Source organism: Ailuropoda melanoleuca, chromosome 7, assembly GCF_002007445.2.
Source record: "Ailuropoda melanoleuca isolate Jingjing chromosome 7, ASM200744v2, whole genome shotgun sequence".
Classification (NCBI taxonomy): domain Eukaryota; kingdom Metazoa; phylum Chordata; class Mammalia; order Carnivora; family Ursidae; genus Ailuropoda; species Ailuropoda melanoleuca.
This window is the reverse complement of record NC_048224.1, coordinates 66,120,945-66,136,788: the sequence shown is the minus strand read 5'-3', so window position 1 is coordinate 66,136,788 and position 15,844 is coordinate 66,120,945. Positions and strand designations below refer to the sequence as shown.

At 45.5% G+C, this 15,844-nt stretch overlaps 1 protein-coding gene across 2 annotated transcripts; it reads left to right on the top strand.

Moving 5' to 3' along the window:
• The first annotated feature begins 5,231 nt into the window (after positions 1-5,231).
• AMER2 (APC membrane recruitment protein 2) lies at positions 5,232-15,028 on the top strand. Of its 2 annotated transcripts, XM_034664999.1 has the most exons (2): positions 5,239-6,241; positions 6,620-15,028. In XM_034664999.1, exons 1-2 carry the CDS (start codon positions 5,374-5,376, stop codon positions 7,486-7,488), a joined length of 1,737 nt encoding a protein of 578 aa, XP_034520890.1. In that variant the 5' UTR covers positions 5,239-5,373; the 3' UTR covers positions 7,489-15,028. The 2 variants fall into 2 exon arrangements, with proteins under 2 accessions (XP_034520889.1, XP_034520890.1); XM_034664998.1 differs by having other exon boundaries at positions 5,232-15,028.
• Positions 15,029-15,844: the final 816 nt, after the last annotated feature.

Below are 15,844 nucleotides of genomic sequence, written 5' to 3'. Positions count from 1 at the left end.
TATGAATTAAGATGAGGTGATGCTGGAGTGCGGCGGGCCGTTGGTGCATGTGACTGANACAAGCAGGGGGAGTGGGAGAGGAAGAGGCAGGCTCATAGCAGAGGAGCCTGACGTGGGGCTCGATCCCATAACGCCGGGATCACGCCCTGAGCCGAAGGCAGACGCTTAACCGCTGTGCCACCCAGGCGCCCCTGGAAATAGGATCTTTGCCACTGTGACGAAGATATGAATTAAGATGAGGTGATGCTGGAGTGCGGCGGGCCCTTGGTGCATGTGACTGGTGCTGTCATAAAAGGAGAGGAGACACAGACAGACATTTGAGGGAGAACATCATGTGAAGATGGAGGCAGCTGGGAATGATGTGTCTAGAAGCCAAGGAATGACCATGACGGCCAGTGAGAACCAGAAGCTATGAGAGCAGCGTGGGAGCTACCCCGATGCCAGCACTGCCACTTCCGCATGACCTGTGCCCCCCGAGACCCCTCGACATTACAGACAAGTGTGCATTTTGCTTTTGTTTGGTCTTTTCTTCACATCCCCTTGCTCTACAGTCTGGGTACAAACCAACAGGGGCTGGGCCAGGGTAACACCTTATGAGTGGTGACCTGCGGAACCCAGAACACTGCACCCCCTGAGCTTCCTGGCCGTTCCAGAGCCCATGTGGGGTTCTGTCTCCTCTTGAGAAGAGCTCTTTCCCCTCAGCTGCCTCAGCTGTGCTCCAGGGTTGATGTGGAAAATTACAGATTGGGGGCGCTTTTTGCATTACATGTTACTAATTAGAAAAGAATTTCTCCTCTGTGTAAGCATATACCCAGAACAGCTATTACCCCACACTGAAAGCCAACGTTCAGGACAGATCAGGAATCAAGCCATGCAAATGAGAACATAAGAACTTCAGTCTAGCCTCCGCTGACTGTGCTTAGACCTCTCTAGTCCTCGTCTGCCAAGTGCTCACCTACAGCCTTGTCTCCCACAGAAAGGAGGGTACAGCAAATGCCAGTAGCATGGACCCCTGGGCCAGGCTCCTCGGTAAGGGGCATTCACACATTTCTCCCCTGGCCACTGTGCGCTTCACCCTGTGGTCTCAGCTTGTGTGAGGCCCCTGGAGGGCAAGGGTACGCCTTGGTCACATGGGCAGAGTTAACTGCAGGATGAGGGTCAAGGCTGGCAAAGCTGGGGCTCCTCCCGATGGTCCTCATAACAGAGACATTGGAGGGTCTTCACCCAGCTCACCCTAAAGGATAATCATGGTGGGGTGGGGTGGGGGTGGAGATGGACAAGAGTGGGGAGGCAACATGGCCAACTGGGCTGGGGCCCAGAGCAAGCTAAGTGGTCTGGAGATGGGAGGTGTTGGTCCCAGCTCAAGTATCATTTCCAAACATCATTGACTAAACATTATCCCTTTAAAAACCATAGGCAAATGTAAGGTAAAGCCAGCAGCCTCCTTAATGGGAATGCTGTGACAAGGGGAGGTTCATAGTAGCAGCTGCACCCTGTCTTGAAGGGTAGCTCCTCCCCCAGCCTTTTCTGTAGAATGTTCTGGGTGATTCCCCTCAGAGAGAAAACTGCACCCAATAAGCTTAGGACACAGACTGGAGCTAGGCTGGCCAGAAGACACTTTGAAAAGGGAATTGATGATGTTGATGGTAAGCTCTCAAATGATTTCTCCTGTGTTTCTCTTATCTTTTTTCCTTGTTTTCATTATCCTCCTCCAAAGATGCTCGCTACCCAGAAAGAAAAGCCCTGACTGAATAATAAACAGTCCCTGGTGCCAAAAAAGAAAAAGCATGCACGTGTCTCCAGCAAAACCCGCTTGCTGTTCACATTTGCAAACCATCCTATCATTCTGGAATGGCATTTTTCTGAAACATTTCTCCTCAGCTCCTTTCTACTCTAGTTTTCTGTGTGCTCTCTCAAATGGCAGGTTTGGGGGATGGGTGGGGGCAATAGTGGAGTTGGGGAGAAAGAATGAAAGAGGAAACTATAACTCCAAACAGGGATAAAATTATCCTCGCTGGTAAAATTATCTGGTAAAATTATCTTCACTGTCATGATCTGTCTTTCAGGGACAAAAGTCACCCTTTTGTGCAAATACAGGTTTTGCTTCCCCGACTCATAACTGTGAAGAGTGATTGAAGGTGTGAGTAAACCCTTGCAATGGTTCATAACAATGGCCTTTGGCTTCAATCTGCCTCCAGCAGTTGGCCTGGATCTCTAACCATCCACCTCTCTCGCCGGCTCCTAGGCCCTGGGAAGGGGTGCTCTCCCCCCCACATGTCTGATTTTTCTGGCAAGGTCCCTGCAGGCTGGCCACATTCTCCTTTTTCTGATAGTCCCCAAAACAAGGACCTTGGGTTGGAGAATATTTGAAGGTCTGCATACACACCATGGCTTCTAAAGGTCCCCTTGCCTGGGACCTTTGGATGAGGATGATTCTGAGTGTCCTTGTTTTCTTCTGCCTCAGGGCCAAGGACTCACCACCCTGGCATCTTCCCCAGGCTGAAAACTGCTTTATCCTTTTCTCTTTGTTTGAGGTCTGTATCTCAAAGGAATTCTACCCATCCCAAAGTCCTGGCCACATGTTTCTGGGAGTGGGGGTGGGGGGTAAGGAGATTCTCATGTAAGTGAGAAAATGAGACTCACATTGGCCTGTCCGGGTAGGTCAGAGTTCTGCAGCGGATAAGCAGTCCACCTTCTCCCGACATCAGGTTCAGGGATGGAGAACGGGAGATGTTTTATGGACTATTTCATTTTTTCCTGATCCTAGTCATAAACTCTTTCAGGCTGACACAGTTAAGTAGTAACCCACCAATCGGAGCAATTGTATGGTGTGTGTGAAGGAACCGAAAAAGATTTTTGGCTGCCTTCAAAAGCTTGTGAAGGAATAACAAATGCATTTCTCTTTGTAGTTCTTCATACCTCTTCCCGCCCCACGGCAGTGAGGACCCTGATTCTTCGTGGCAGGTGGTCAGTTAGAACTGGCAAAAGCCTCTCTGGTCTCAGTTTTATACCCTGTCCCGGAGACATGTATACCGATAGTGGCAGAGACCTGGTCAGATTCAAAGGCTGAGAAAGCAGGCCCCTGTGTGGCTCAGTCGGTTGAGCGTCCAACTCTTGGTTTCAGCTCAGGTCATGGTCTCCAAGTGGTGGGATCAAGCCCTGCATTGGACTCCAAGCTCAGCAGGGAATCAGCTCAAGATTCTCTCCCTTTCCCTTTGCCCCCTCTCCACTCATGTCCTCTCTTGTACGCTCGTGGATGCCCTCTCTAACATAAATAAATCTTTTAAAAAAAATGCTGAGAATGAAAACCTCTCCTGAATCCAAACTCCTAATTTTTAAAAAATTTATGAAATTGGGGCGCCTGGGTGGCACAGCAGTTAAGCGTCTGCCTTCGGCTCAGGGCGTGATCCCGGCGTTATGGGATCGAGCCCCACATCAGGCTCCTCTGCTATGAGCCTGCTTCTTCCTCTCCCACTCCCTCTGCTTGTGTTCCCTCTCTCGCTGGCTGTCTCTATCTCTGTCAAAGAAATAAATTTAAAAAAAATTTTTAAAAAAAATAAAATAAAATTTATGAAAGTGTTCCTGATAAAAATCAACAGGAAAGGGCAAGTATACAGCTAACAACCCCCAGGCCTGAATTCAAACCAACTGTGTTCCATGCTATAGAGCCTGCAACGGCCAACATGTTGTTAGTAAAACTCCGACTTCAACCCATGGGGAATGGAGTTTCTGGGTATAATGCAAGTAGCTCATAAAAATGAAGCTCGAGATGATTAGGGAAAAGACGGATAGTCACATATATGTAAATATCACATATTGCTAAATGATGTTTATGAATAAAATAAATGATATAATAATATTATACCTTTATCACATATTATTAAATTTTAAACATATATAAATTATATATCTATATATATGTACATGCTTCTTCAAATTTCTTCTTTTATTGCTAATCAACTTTCAGTTAGGATCAAGAAATTCGGTGTCGAGGTTACAATATTAGCAGTCTCGGGGGGCCTGGGTGGCTCAGTCGTTAAACTTCTGCCTTAGTCTCAGGGCATGATCCTAGAGTCCTGGGTNAATATTAGCAGTCTCGGGGGGCCTGGGTGGCTCAGTCGTTAAACTTCTGCCTTAGTCTCAGGGCATGATCCTGGAGTCCTGGGTTCGAGCCCCGCATCGGGCTCTTCCGCTGGGGNTGGGAGCCTGCTTCTTCCTCTCCCACTCTCCCTGCTTGTGTTCCCTCTCTCACTGGCTGTCTCTCTCTCTCTCTCTCAAATAAATAAATAAAAATCTTAAAAAAAAAAAAAACCAATATTAGCAGTCTCCTTTGAAGTCAGTTTACAGAAAAGATCCACAGATCGGGCTGTTGCCTGGGACAAGGTTTCCATTTTCCCCAGATTATGTGGGTCAGAGCAGCTGCAGAGACTGCTGGATACTCAGGGACCCTGCCAGGCTTCTCCCTGTCCCATAGGGGAAGGGGGCTGCAGGAAACCCTGGGGGATGGGGAAGGGGGACAGGAGTAATGTCTGTGTCCTGCCTAATGGAAAAGAAGGCAGACCCTGGACTCCAAGGACCACCTGTGGAGCAGACCTGAGATTCTCAAACTGTGTCCTCCATCTTCCACTCATCCATTGTGACCAAATGCAGGCTAGGCAGTGGCTTCTGTGACCTAAGCAAGCCCCAGGAGCTGGACTCTGGGATAAAAGCCACAGTTGTCCCTAAGGACCAGTCACCTTCCACCTTACAGAACTGTTGCACTTTCCTTGCAGAGAGTTGCTAATTGGTATTCGGCTGATGGCTTGTGTTTTTGCAGCAAGAATCAGAACCGCAATAGTAAGGATTCAACATCGACCTGGATATTGTGCTCAGCAGAGGACAAGACACAGATGTAAACAGACACGCTCCATGCCTGCTGGGCTTGGCGCCCAAATGATAAGGACAGACATGAAAGGCTCGGGAAAGACATAAAGACTCATGAAGTCCAGGATAGGCGCTCAGAGGAATAACCATTTTGTGTTCGGTTGAATTTCTTTGTCCATTTTGGAGGGGGGGGAGGTATCCTGTGATCCACGATTGGGCTTCTGGAAAGAGCCTGTCTAGAGGAGGAATCTGAAGGTGGGTAAGACTGGATGGAGTCTGAATTCCATAAAGACGACTCTGATTTCTGCAATCGACTGGAGGCTCTGTTGCGTGCTCTTGCCACACACAAAAAAAACTATGCAGCACAAAGCCAAGTCGGATCCGAAGTGGGTTAGGGTATTATATAAGCCCTTGGCGGGAGGGGAGATGGTCTTTTATGTGTGTTTCTTTTGCTGCAGCAGCGGCGGCGGCGGCAGCAGCAAGAGTGGCTCAGGTTGATTTAGAATACGGATGACAGTGGCCTGGCGCGAGCCCACGGCTGACGAAAGCGGCTTATCCCGCTCGGTTTCCATGGAGACGAGCAGGAGCAGCGGCGGCGGCGGCGGCGAGGCTGTCAGCGAGCGCGGCGGCTGCGGCGGCGATCGCGCGTCCGCGGGGGTCTGCAGGAGGAAGGAGGAGGCCGGGGCCGGGACCCTCACGGCAGACATGGACTTGCATTGTGATTGTGCTGCCGAAACGCCGGCCGCCGAGCAGCCGTCGGGGAAGATTAATAAAGCTGCTTTCAAATTATTCAAGAAGAGGAAATCGGGTGGCACCATGCCCAGCATTTTTGGGGTCAAAAACAAAGGGGATGGGAAAGGCTCGGGTCCGACGGGCATGGTGAGGAGCCGGACCCACGACGGCTTAGCCGAGGTGGTGGTGCTGGAGAGCAGCAAGAAGGAGGAGCCGCGCGGCGGGGGCAACAGCGGGGGCGGCGGCGGGGGTGGCCGCAGCGGGGGGCGGCCGAACGCGGGTCCCCCCAGGGCGGCCGGGACCGGCGTGGGCTCCCTGGCTAACAGCTCGGTGGCGAAGTCGCACAGCTTCTTCTCCCTGTTGAAGAAGAACGGGCGATCGGAGAACGGCAAGGGCGAGCCGGCGGACGCGAGCAAGGCGGGCGGCAAACAAAAGAGAGGGCTGAAGGGGCTCTTCAGCAGCATGCGCTGGCACAAGAAGGACAAGCGGGCCAAGGCGGAGGCGAAGGGCGAGAGCGCGGGGGCCCCGGGCGGCCTCATCCTGCCGGGCTCGCTCACCGCCAGCCTGGAGTGCGTCAAGGAGGAAACGCCCGGACCCGCCGGCGAGCCGGAGAAGCCTAGCAAGGACGCGCCGCGAGACCCAGCAGGTGAGCTCGGAGGGGGAGAGCCGGGGCCGGCCTCCGCCGATCGCGCCCACGTGCCGGACCGCCGAGAGGCCCACAGCCCCGGGGTCCCTAAGGCCGAAAGCGCCCGGGGAGAGGACGCCGCGGGGCATCGGCGCGCCGAGAAGCCCCGGGCAGCCCCCGAGCTGGGCGCTGGGGAGGTCCAGACGGCTGAGGATGCCTCCAGGACAGGTGACGTTCCGGTAAAGACCGTCCCCCTTGTCGACTCGGAATGCGGCAGCGGCCGAGCGGCGGCCGTCCCTGACCCTTCCTCTGTTGATCCACCCTCAGACCCATCGGCAGATCGTATTTGTTTGATGTTTTCTGACGTGACTTCACTGAAAAGCTTTGACTCTCTTACAGGCTGTGGAGATATTATTGCAGACCAAGAGGACGAGGCAGGTCCCAGCTGTGACAAGCATGCCCCCGGGCCAGGCAAGCCAGTTCTCTCTAAAAAGAACTCCGGTGTGGTGGCCTACCAAGGAGGAGGGGAGGAGATGGCGAGCCCGGAGGAGCTGGACGACACCTACCTCCAGGAATTCTGGGACATGCTTTCCCAGACTGAGGACCAAGGACCAGGGCCCCAGGAGGGAGCGGCCAAGGCGGCAGCAGCACTGGAAACCAAGGTGGTGGCCGAGACGTCCAAAGACGCCAGGTGTGTGGAAGGGGCCAAGGACGTGTCCTTGGGCAAGCACAGGAGGCTCAACCGGATTCCCATCGAGCTCCATCCCAAGGAGGAGCCTAAAGAGCCGGAGAAGGAGCACCAGGAAGGCATCCCCAATAGTGATGAGGGCTACTGGGATTCCACCACTCCGGGTCCGGAGGAAGACAGCGCCGGCAGCGGCAAAAAGGCAGGCATCCCCCGGGATAGCTACAGCGGGGACGCGCTCTACGATCTCTACGCGGATCCGGATGGAAGCCCGGCGGTCGTTCCCGCCAACGAGGAGACGTCCTGCTTGTCCCGGTTAAAGCCTGTGTCTCCAGTCACCATCACCTGTCCACTGCGAACACCAGGCAGTTTGCTGAAGGACTCTAAAATCCCTATCAGCATCAAGCACCTCGCGAACCTTCCATCCAGCCATCCCGTAGTGCACCAGCAACCAGTCAGGAGTGAGATGCCCAGAACAAAAATCCCAGTTTCCAAAGTGCTGGTCCGCAGGGTCAGCAACCGGGGTTTGGCTGGAACGACCCTCCGGGCAGCGGCGTGCCATGACAGTGCCAAAAAGTTGTGAGGTCTCGAAGCCAAGGTGGATGGACCCCATGTCAAGGAATATACAACTTTCCCTGGAAACCACTCAAATAAGTTTTGCTTCTTCTAAAGAAAGGCTTGTAGGACCATCCCTGCTCCACAGCACAGACCAAGGAGGTCTCTGTGCCGCCAGCAGGGGCAGGATACTCCAGAGAGGGGGTGCTACACATGGGATTCTCCTTTCAAGATAAGTTCCCTGAGAATTATTTTCAAGCACTTTTAGTTTTTTACCTTTTAAAAAAAATCACTTTTTTCTTTTTTCCTTTGATGCGCTGCACACTTGGAAGTCACCTTTACTTGCCTTTGCAGAAAACAGGACTTAACCAAACCTAAGGAAGCATCATGCCATGATAGTTGGCCGTGCCATGGTCCAGAGAGGGCCTGGAGGACCCGCTGTCAACACCAGAGGAGCCCCTCCTCTTCCATGACACTTTCCTTCCTTCCTTCTTTTCCTTTTTCTTTCCAGGAAAAAAGAGAGAGAGAAAGAAAGAAAAGAAAAAAGACCCTTTGCTGTATCACTGTGTGGGAAACACCCGCAAAGCTGAAAGAGCCAGGTATTTACCTGATGAGCAGAGGGGATCATTGATTGGCTGAAAACTTGCCTACTTTCAGTTGCTGGGTATGCAAATAGGTCAATATCTACCACTAGGACAATAAAGGAGCATTTTGGTTTGGTTGGTTTAGATCATTTGTTTGGGGAGAAAGAAAAAGCTCAGCAGAGCAGGTTTTGTCTTTTTCTTTTTCTTTCCCACTCAGTGAAGAAATAAGGATCAGGGAAAGATTTCACTAAAATGCCAAGAGACACAGTATTTGAGCATTTATGAACTGTAACCTTTCATGTGTAGATAATGAGCATTTTACAGTTTATCCAGCTGTTAACATTTTTTAATCTGTCAGTAACCTCGAATTTAAAATCTGGTTTTATAACTAGTTATGGTAACTGTCCCTGAATCACTGATGTTCTTTTATGTACTGTAACCTAAAGAAATTCCGTTTTTGTTTTACATGGGTTCTCTGGCTCTCAGTGCAGGAAAAAAAAAAGTCTATTGTGTTGATGTCCCAGAGGAATTGTTCTGTCTTGTCTTGGGGAAGAGACTATTTGCTTCTCACTCCTAATCCTGCTTTTCAGAGATTTTTACCTTGGTTATAAAAATTTTGGATTTGACCATTCTACAATAGTCCCAAAGGAGGAACGTGTTTTAAAAACCTAATAGACAAATACAGTTTTTCATGTTATTTGACTTTTGCTTTATAGATTCATGATTGAGACAGGTATGTTCAGAATATGACACTGGCAAACGTATGTATCATAAACACTCTATGTCAAGATATTTTGAAAAGTGGTTTCCTTGTATGTATATTTTCTATTATTTTAGATGAGACATTTATCGCAGAACGGGTTACCATATGCCTGGATAGTTTGAGTGATTAACTGAAGCAGTTCCTAGAATGCTATTAGCATCTAATGATTATATAATATCCTCTTTGAAACGCACTTCAGTGTGTTTAATCAAAAGACCGGAGCTTCTACTAGGAGCTGATTCATGGTATCAGGAAGATTAGACATTTTCAAACAAAACTACACGTATACGAATGGCACGAACACTTCTATATAACTCCCATCTTTCCAGAGAGATTGCCTAAGTAATGAACTGATAGTATATGCTTTCTAAGCTTGTTTTCTGTTTCATAAAGGAAAGAAAGAGGCAAGTTAAGTATATGGAAACCTGTTTTAATAGTATGAAAGGAACAAAATAAACGACATCAAAGGCAAACAAATTTGAGCCAGTCGCATACAGCAAATTGTTCCCATTTTAAATATGCAGTGATTCAGTTAGAAAAGGTGGTAGAGATTTGTTGAATTTCTTTAGTAGCCAGATGACTGGCTTTTATTGCATTGTGTCAGATCCTTAATGTTATTTCAAAGTACTGTTTTAATATTTAATTTCCTTATATAGATGAGGTCCTATAATCAGACATAGCCTTAAGCACTCTGAGCCCACCACCAGGAATTCATAAAGCCACTCACACTCACACGTGCTTCTGCACTCAACTGCACAAACTAACAGACAAAGACATGTACCGTACACTCGGAAATATTTTACGAACGACTTCCGTCTTGAGAAAGGGGTTTAAATTTGATTCCACGCTGATAGTACTATTTAGACCCCCAATGCATTCATCTTCCCCCAGTGAATGTAAAGAACATAAATTTTATTCCTAGCTGTAAAACAAAGGATGTTTATTTTCTTCTTGTGCATTTTCTTGTGAGGATTATCTTCTCCGCTGTGTGACTCGGTGACAGAGTTATATTTGTTCATTTGTTCAGCTGTACAGGGAAGTTAGGAGTACCTGAAGTACTGAGGAGAATATTCTAACAGTAAAGGCAATCTATTGAGAAATCTATTTTGTTAGCACTGGGACAAATTATTTTTGCTTTCACAATTTGGGGGGCTTATTTCTGCCATTATACCCCTATGCTATGCCTTCTTTTTATAAGTAAAGGAAAAAGTCAGCAAAGCTTACCTTCATTTCCCCCTGCCTGTCAATTAACCAGTTATACAAGATGTAAAATATTTTCTCTTTTCATTCTTTTTTCCATTTGTTGTCCACTTTTTAAAAAACTCTCTCTGAGAATTCCATCCACACCAGTCAAATGAAGGATGCAGGCGGTTAATTAAATGGCCTCAGTGGCTAGGTGGGAAATTAGGACCAATGCAGGATGCCTGCATCTTAACCTTTTTCACCCACAGGAAAGGGTTCACAATTGCTTTTTTTGTGCCAAGGGCTACTTTCTCTCATACATGCTCCTGGAGATTGCTTCCCCCCCCCCAGCGTTTTAATAGATTTATATTCCAATTATTATTAATACATTTCCTAATTTGGCTATATTTGCTGGTTTTTTTTAATGGGAAGGGTTAAATATGGGCTGATGACACCTTCGCTGTGTGTGTATGATTCTGAGATGCTTGGTTGATTAGGTCTCTTTAGTCAGTGAGCTGGACAAATTAGAAAGGAAAAAGTCAAATCCATTGTTGGCCCTGAATTTATCAGTGAGTTTAATAGCTCTGCCCAAAGACAGCCTGACGTTAATAACTCCATTACACAGACAGTGTCACTTCAACTACTCTGGCATCAGTACTGTTGGCGGTTGGCTGCTTTATTCTTCCATTAGCACCAACTGGGAGAAATTTTACTATAGCATTGTCAATAATTGCAAGAGGAAATAGATTTTTATTATCTCACCTAGTAATAACAATGACATATAGGACATTAAGGACTTCCTTTAAATACGTTTTCCACAAATTATCTGCCTATTTAAATACAAAGTGTTTAACATCTATGAGAGTGATGACTTACTGGGTTTAAAGCGTTTCTTCCTTAATCTCAGAAGTAGTTTTGAAGTATTTGCACTTAAATGAATATTCAAATAACACTTTGTTTACGCAGTTAGCAAGGTAAAAAGACTATATTGGATATCAAGATTTCTTCCACTGATCTTTCTGAGTTTTCATTGTTTACACCTTTGTCAGATTAGTTTTCAGAGCCTTTTTACTGTTAACTTTGTATGAAGAGATCGATTAAAGTAGCTTTCTGTCCTCTCCCTTCGTACCCACCATGTTTGGTGTTTGCTTGGTGCCCTCAGATAGCCGTAAGGGGGCGCTTCTCATGATGGTGGTGTCTTTTGACGCTAGTGGAACACATTTCCTTATTGTAGTCATTCCAGATTTCTCTCCTGAATGATGACAATCTGGCCTTGGTCCCCTGTGCTGGGTTTCTACAAAGGCATGTTCCAATATCTTCACAGATACTTCGCTCCCCTTATCATTCTTAAGAAATTAATTCAAGAATTTTATACTCTTAAACAAAAGGAGAACACATCACAATTGCCTCTTATCACCATTGGGAATGACCAGTTAAAAACACCTTCATGAAATAAGAGGAGAAACCCAAATACCTCGGCTCTACCCACTTCCCTCCCTCTTTGTCAGGCAGACCAAGGGATGAACGGCACAGTTCTTATTTGTGGAAACTCGGCCTTAGGAATTTCCGATTGCTTATACACAAATATTCATGACAGTTTGGGACCCGAAGCTAGTGTGGCAGACCGGTGGCTTATATATCTGTGTGGGAAAGCAAGAGGCCAGCATTTACTTCATAAAAGGATGCGTCTGTAACATTGTCAGGTGGTAAGTGTGGTTCCCCCTCCAGGGCAGTCTCCTGTCTTGTGATGGCCATCATCAGTTGCTTCTCAAAGCCTTTGCGCTGTGCTAATGCTTTAAAGGAGATGGTTTGTTGCAACTACAGCCACTTAGAAAGAGTGTTATTATCTCACTCCAGAGAGTGCTTTTAAGGAGTGATTCAGAATGATAGTTCCATGATTATGGTAAAGTGTTCTTTCTCAAACTGAAAAAGGAAAGATTAAAATAGGCACAAAGCCTCCAGAACGGAAACTGGGCACGTTTTATGACCAACGTTTACTTTAATTCAAAGCAACCTGTGTTCATGGGGCATATACTGCATCGAATACTTCATAAACCCCTTCAGTCTGGGTTCAAACATAGCTGTGCTGTGACTGGACTTTCTTAACAGTCATGAAAAACATCTTTATTTTATTTTACGTACTTTTTTTTTTTTTTTTGCATTTGTTGCTTATGGTTTGTGGGGTGAAGCAGAATGGTGTGAACTTGAACAGGAGTGGAATGGATTAAGCCACACAAATTCCTCTCAAAATAATAATAGTACTTATAACAATAATGAACATTTGTCGAGTACCTGCTAAGTGTCAGTGGCCGCTAGGAGCTTTACAAATATTGACGTGGTCCTCCTAGCAGCCACGTGGGTCAGGCACTATTATTTCCCTAATGTGCCATCTTTAATTCATTCTTTTTGTTTGTTTCCATCCCATCTCATCCCCCCTCCCCATTCCCCTCTTTCTCTTTCTCTCTCTTTTCCCCTGGCCTCTGGGATGGGAACATAAACTCTTCACTAACTTAGAGTAACACGAGCTAAGAACTGCTTAATGTCATGACCAGTTCACTTCCAATAGAAACAAAGCTAACCCATGCCATGAAGCTGAAAATTGGTTTTGTGTCCGAGAAGATGGTGCTCCTGTCACTGATAGAGAAACCAGGCACAGTTAATAGGCAAACACTCTGCCTTCTTTTGAGGGTATCCTCTCCTTCTCAGGATTAACACCAAAGTAGAGACAGAAATCTCTCCTGTTGTCATGGTAATACTTCTTCCCTGTAGGATGTCAGTCACTCTAAGCACATTACACTGGTTTTTCTACCATAAGCCCAGTCTAGCTTGCTCCGGGTGATCCATGTGGTTTGTTTAAATGGCAGCTAGCTGACTGATCCCTTGCCTTGATACGATTCTGAACTTCAGAGGTAGGCTCCTGGCTCTTTCCAAAGCAGTGAGTGCATTCTACATTCCGTCTACAGCCGTTGAATCCTGGCTCATATTTTCCCATTCATTACTTCATTCAATGAATATTTATTGAAGGCCTGGAAGTCAATCATGGTGAATTTGAGTATTTTATATGGAAGGAAAATAACTAACCTATAGTGCGTGCTTGCTCTGTGCTGGGATGATGCTCTGTGCTCTCTTTCACGTTGTTATGGCCACTGTTCGCAAGGACGCGGGGGTGGGGGGGTATTGGCTCCACCCTGCAGAGGCAGAAAATGGTGCTCACTAAGGTGAAATACCTTGTCCCAGGTCACCCGTTTCCTAAGTACTGGGCAGAGTTTGAATCAGAAACCTAACTTTATAGTTTATGCTTTAATTATACGGGTTTTTTTTAACCGTATGATTGCATTTCTGTAAAACTTGTTTTAAGTAAGAAACTGATCAAAGTTCTGAACTGCAAGAGCCAAACGAGATTTGTATAATTGTTGGTACCATCCAACTGATGGCTATTTTAGTTACAAGTGAACTTGTATTTTTTTTTTTAATTATTTGATGGCTTTTATACATGCAAGCCTAAAAGGTAGAGCTCAGAGACTAGCAGGTTTTTTCTCACCTGGGCCAGTCAAAATTGTGCACTATATTCATCAATTACTTTAGAGTTACATACAAGCAGGTCTATGTACAGATTTTGTAACTTGATGTCTGTTTTGCCAATAATAAAACCAAAAGCAATTTCGTTAGTGAACCCAGCAGCGTACAACCTGTGTTTTCCCACACTCTGATTCCGTTAATACTCCCAATATCTAGGGAAAATCTGTTTGAAATTGCATCATGGTCATAATTAAGGTGGTTATTTTCCTAATATATGGCCTGCCTGCACTTGGTAAAATGCTTTTAAGATGAATTTTAGGCCTCATTCTAATGAGACGTCGGGAAGGTTTCAATAACAGGTGGTCATTCCATTGGAATGTAAACTGGGATAATTTGTGATAATTACCCCAGTTGGGCTAATTGGTAGAGTAACTTTCTGCTTTGTGTGAGAAGATAGCATTTTTAATAAAATACAGCCGAGGTGACTGGTTATTGGAGACATATTTAACTTTCTCAGATACCTACCTGGGTCATCTAATAAGCTAAAGCAGAGATACTAAAAATACCTGGGCAGATTGCATAGGGGCAGAGAGCGGACACACAGGAACTACTTGTAACATGTCATGAGATGGTCCTACGTAGCCTGAAGGAATTAGTGAACTTTCTCAAATATCTATCTTGCAGCCATTTATCCCCCACTACAGTTATTTCTAAAGAAAGGAAGAGAAACTCTCATAAAGTAGTACAATAACATTCTTATTGCTTCCAGAACAAATTTAACTGAACATGAAGGATCTGGGAGTGGTCATTTTATCAAGAACATCAGGGAAAATGGTTTTGATGTTATTGGCAAAGTAGATTTTTGTCATTTTTACTTGACTCCAGCTATCTACCAGGCTCAGTGCTAACTTCAGGTTTTTGACCAAGTTATTTATATGGAATATCTCAATGTAATATAGGGAATTGCAGGTTATTTGAAAATAATGACAAAGAAGACCCAAAAGAGAAACTCCATTTCTATAATTAGTTTTCCTGAAAGTCAGGCATGTCTTTGAGGACAAGCTTTTGGCTGTATTATTTTTGTGCACAGGAGGAAAATTGTTAGTAGGTTTATAGATATTATTTTTATAATAGAATGTTAAATTTCCCCCAAACATCAAAAATCGTCTCCTAGAACTATTCTATGTTTTTAAAACTTGTTTTAAAAAAGGATTCTAAATAGCAATAGGATCTTTTCTCCTTTCTCCACTCCAATAATTTAATGGGATAAATGAACCAATGTTTATATTTTTAAACCTGTAAATATTTTATTTTGGGTATTTTGTATATTTGTTGATATAATCCCATTCTGTGCATATGTATCATTGTGCATGTTGCTGTTTTTGATAGTCACTCTTTTAATGAATGTAAGAAGCTTGGACCAGTAGCACTTTTCTTGTTTCATTCACACATCTTAAAACGAAAATACAACAATGCCATTTTAACTGTTGTGTTTAATTCAGTCAATAAATTTTGTTGCTCCTTTACATTTAAAGTGAAATCTGTTGGTTGTTATTTTTCCAGGAGGAATTTTATTTTCAGCTTTTCAATTTCTTAGAATTGATACCAATGATGCTGATAATGGCAATGTGATGTGCGTGTATGAAATTGGTGGAAAAACCGATGGTGGGCCTGTATTTCTTTCCACCCTTGGTAAACAAGTGAAAAATTATTGTTTGGTTTGGGCAGTTGCCTTTCAAAAGCCTTGCTATTCTGACATGGATCTGACTTAGCCTTTTACGCAGAAAATCTCCATTCCTCGTAAACTCACGCAGGCACGTGAGGCCAGCTAATCTGCTGTGATTGTTAGGAGCAGACACCTGGAGTCTTTTTAAAGAGTTGTTTTCTGGCTTTTATTGTTTGGTTGGGGGGTGGGTGGAGTTGTTAAAAAGCAAAATTCAGCCGAGTAAATTTGAAAATCAAATTAGCTTCATTAAACAATTCATGAATTAGGCAGCATCCCATCCGGCAAGTAGAGAGGTGCTCTGAGGTGTTGTACAAAATAGAGGGTTTTTATAGGAAGGAGGGTGGGGCAAAGAGCTATTAGTAAAAGAAATTCAAAGGATTATTTCAAGCAAGTTCACCTTCCCTTAGGGGGAAGGGCAGTGGGTTTTATTAGGTGGTTGACCTCATCTTCCTTTGGGGGTTGGGGAGGGCCCATGTGACAGATTACCTCAGAGGCTGACCAGAAAATTCCTGACTGGCCAATTAAAACTTAAAATATCTGGGAGAGGCACAGGATAGGTACTAAGTCCTGGTACGGTGACTTGGCCTGAGTGCTGCCATTTTGGACGGTG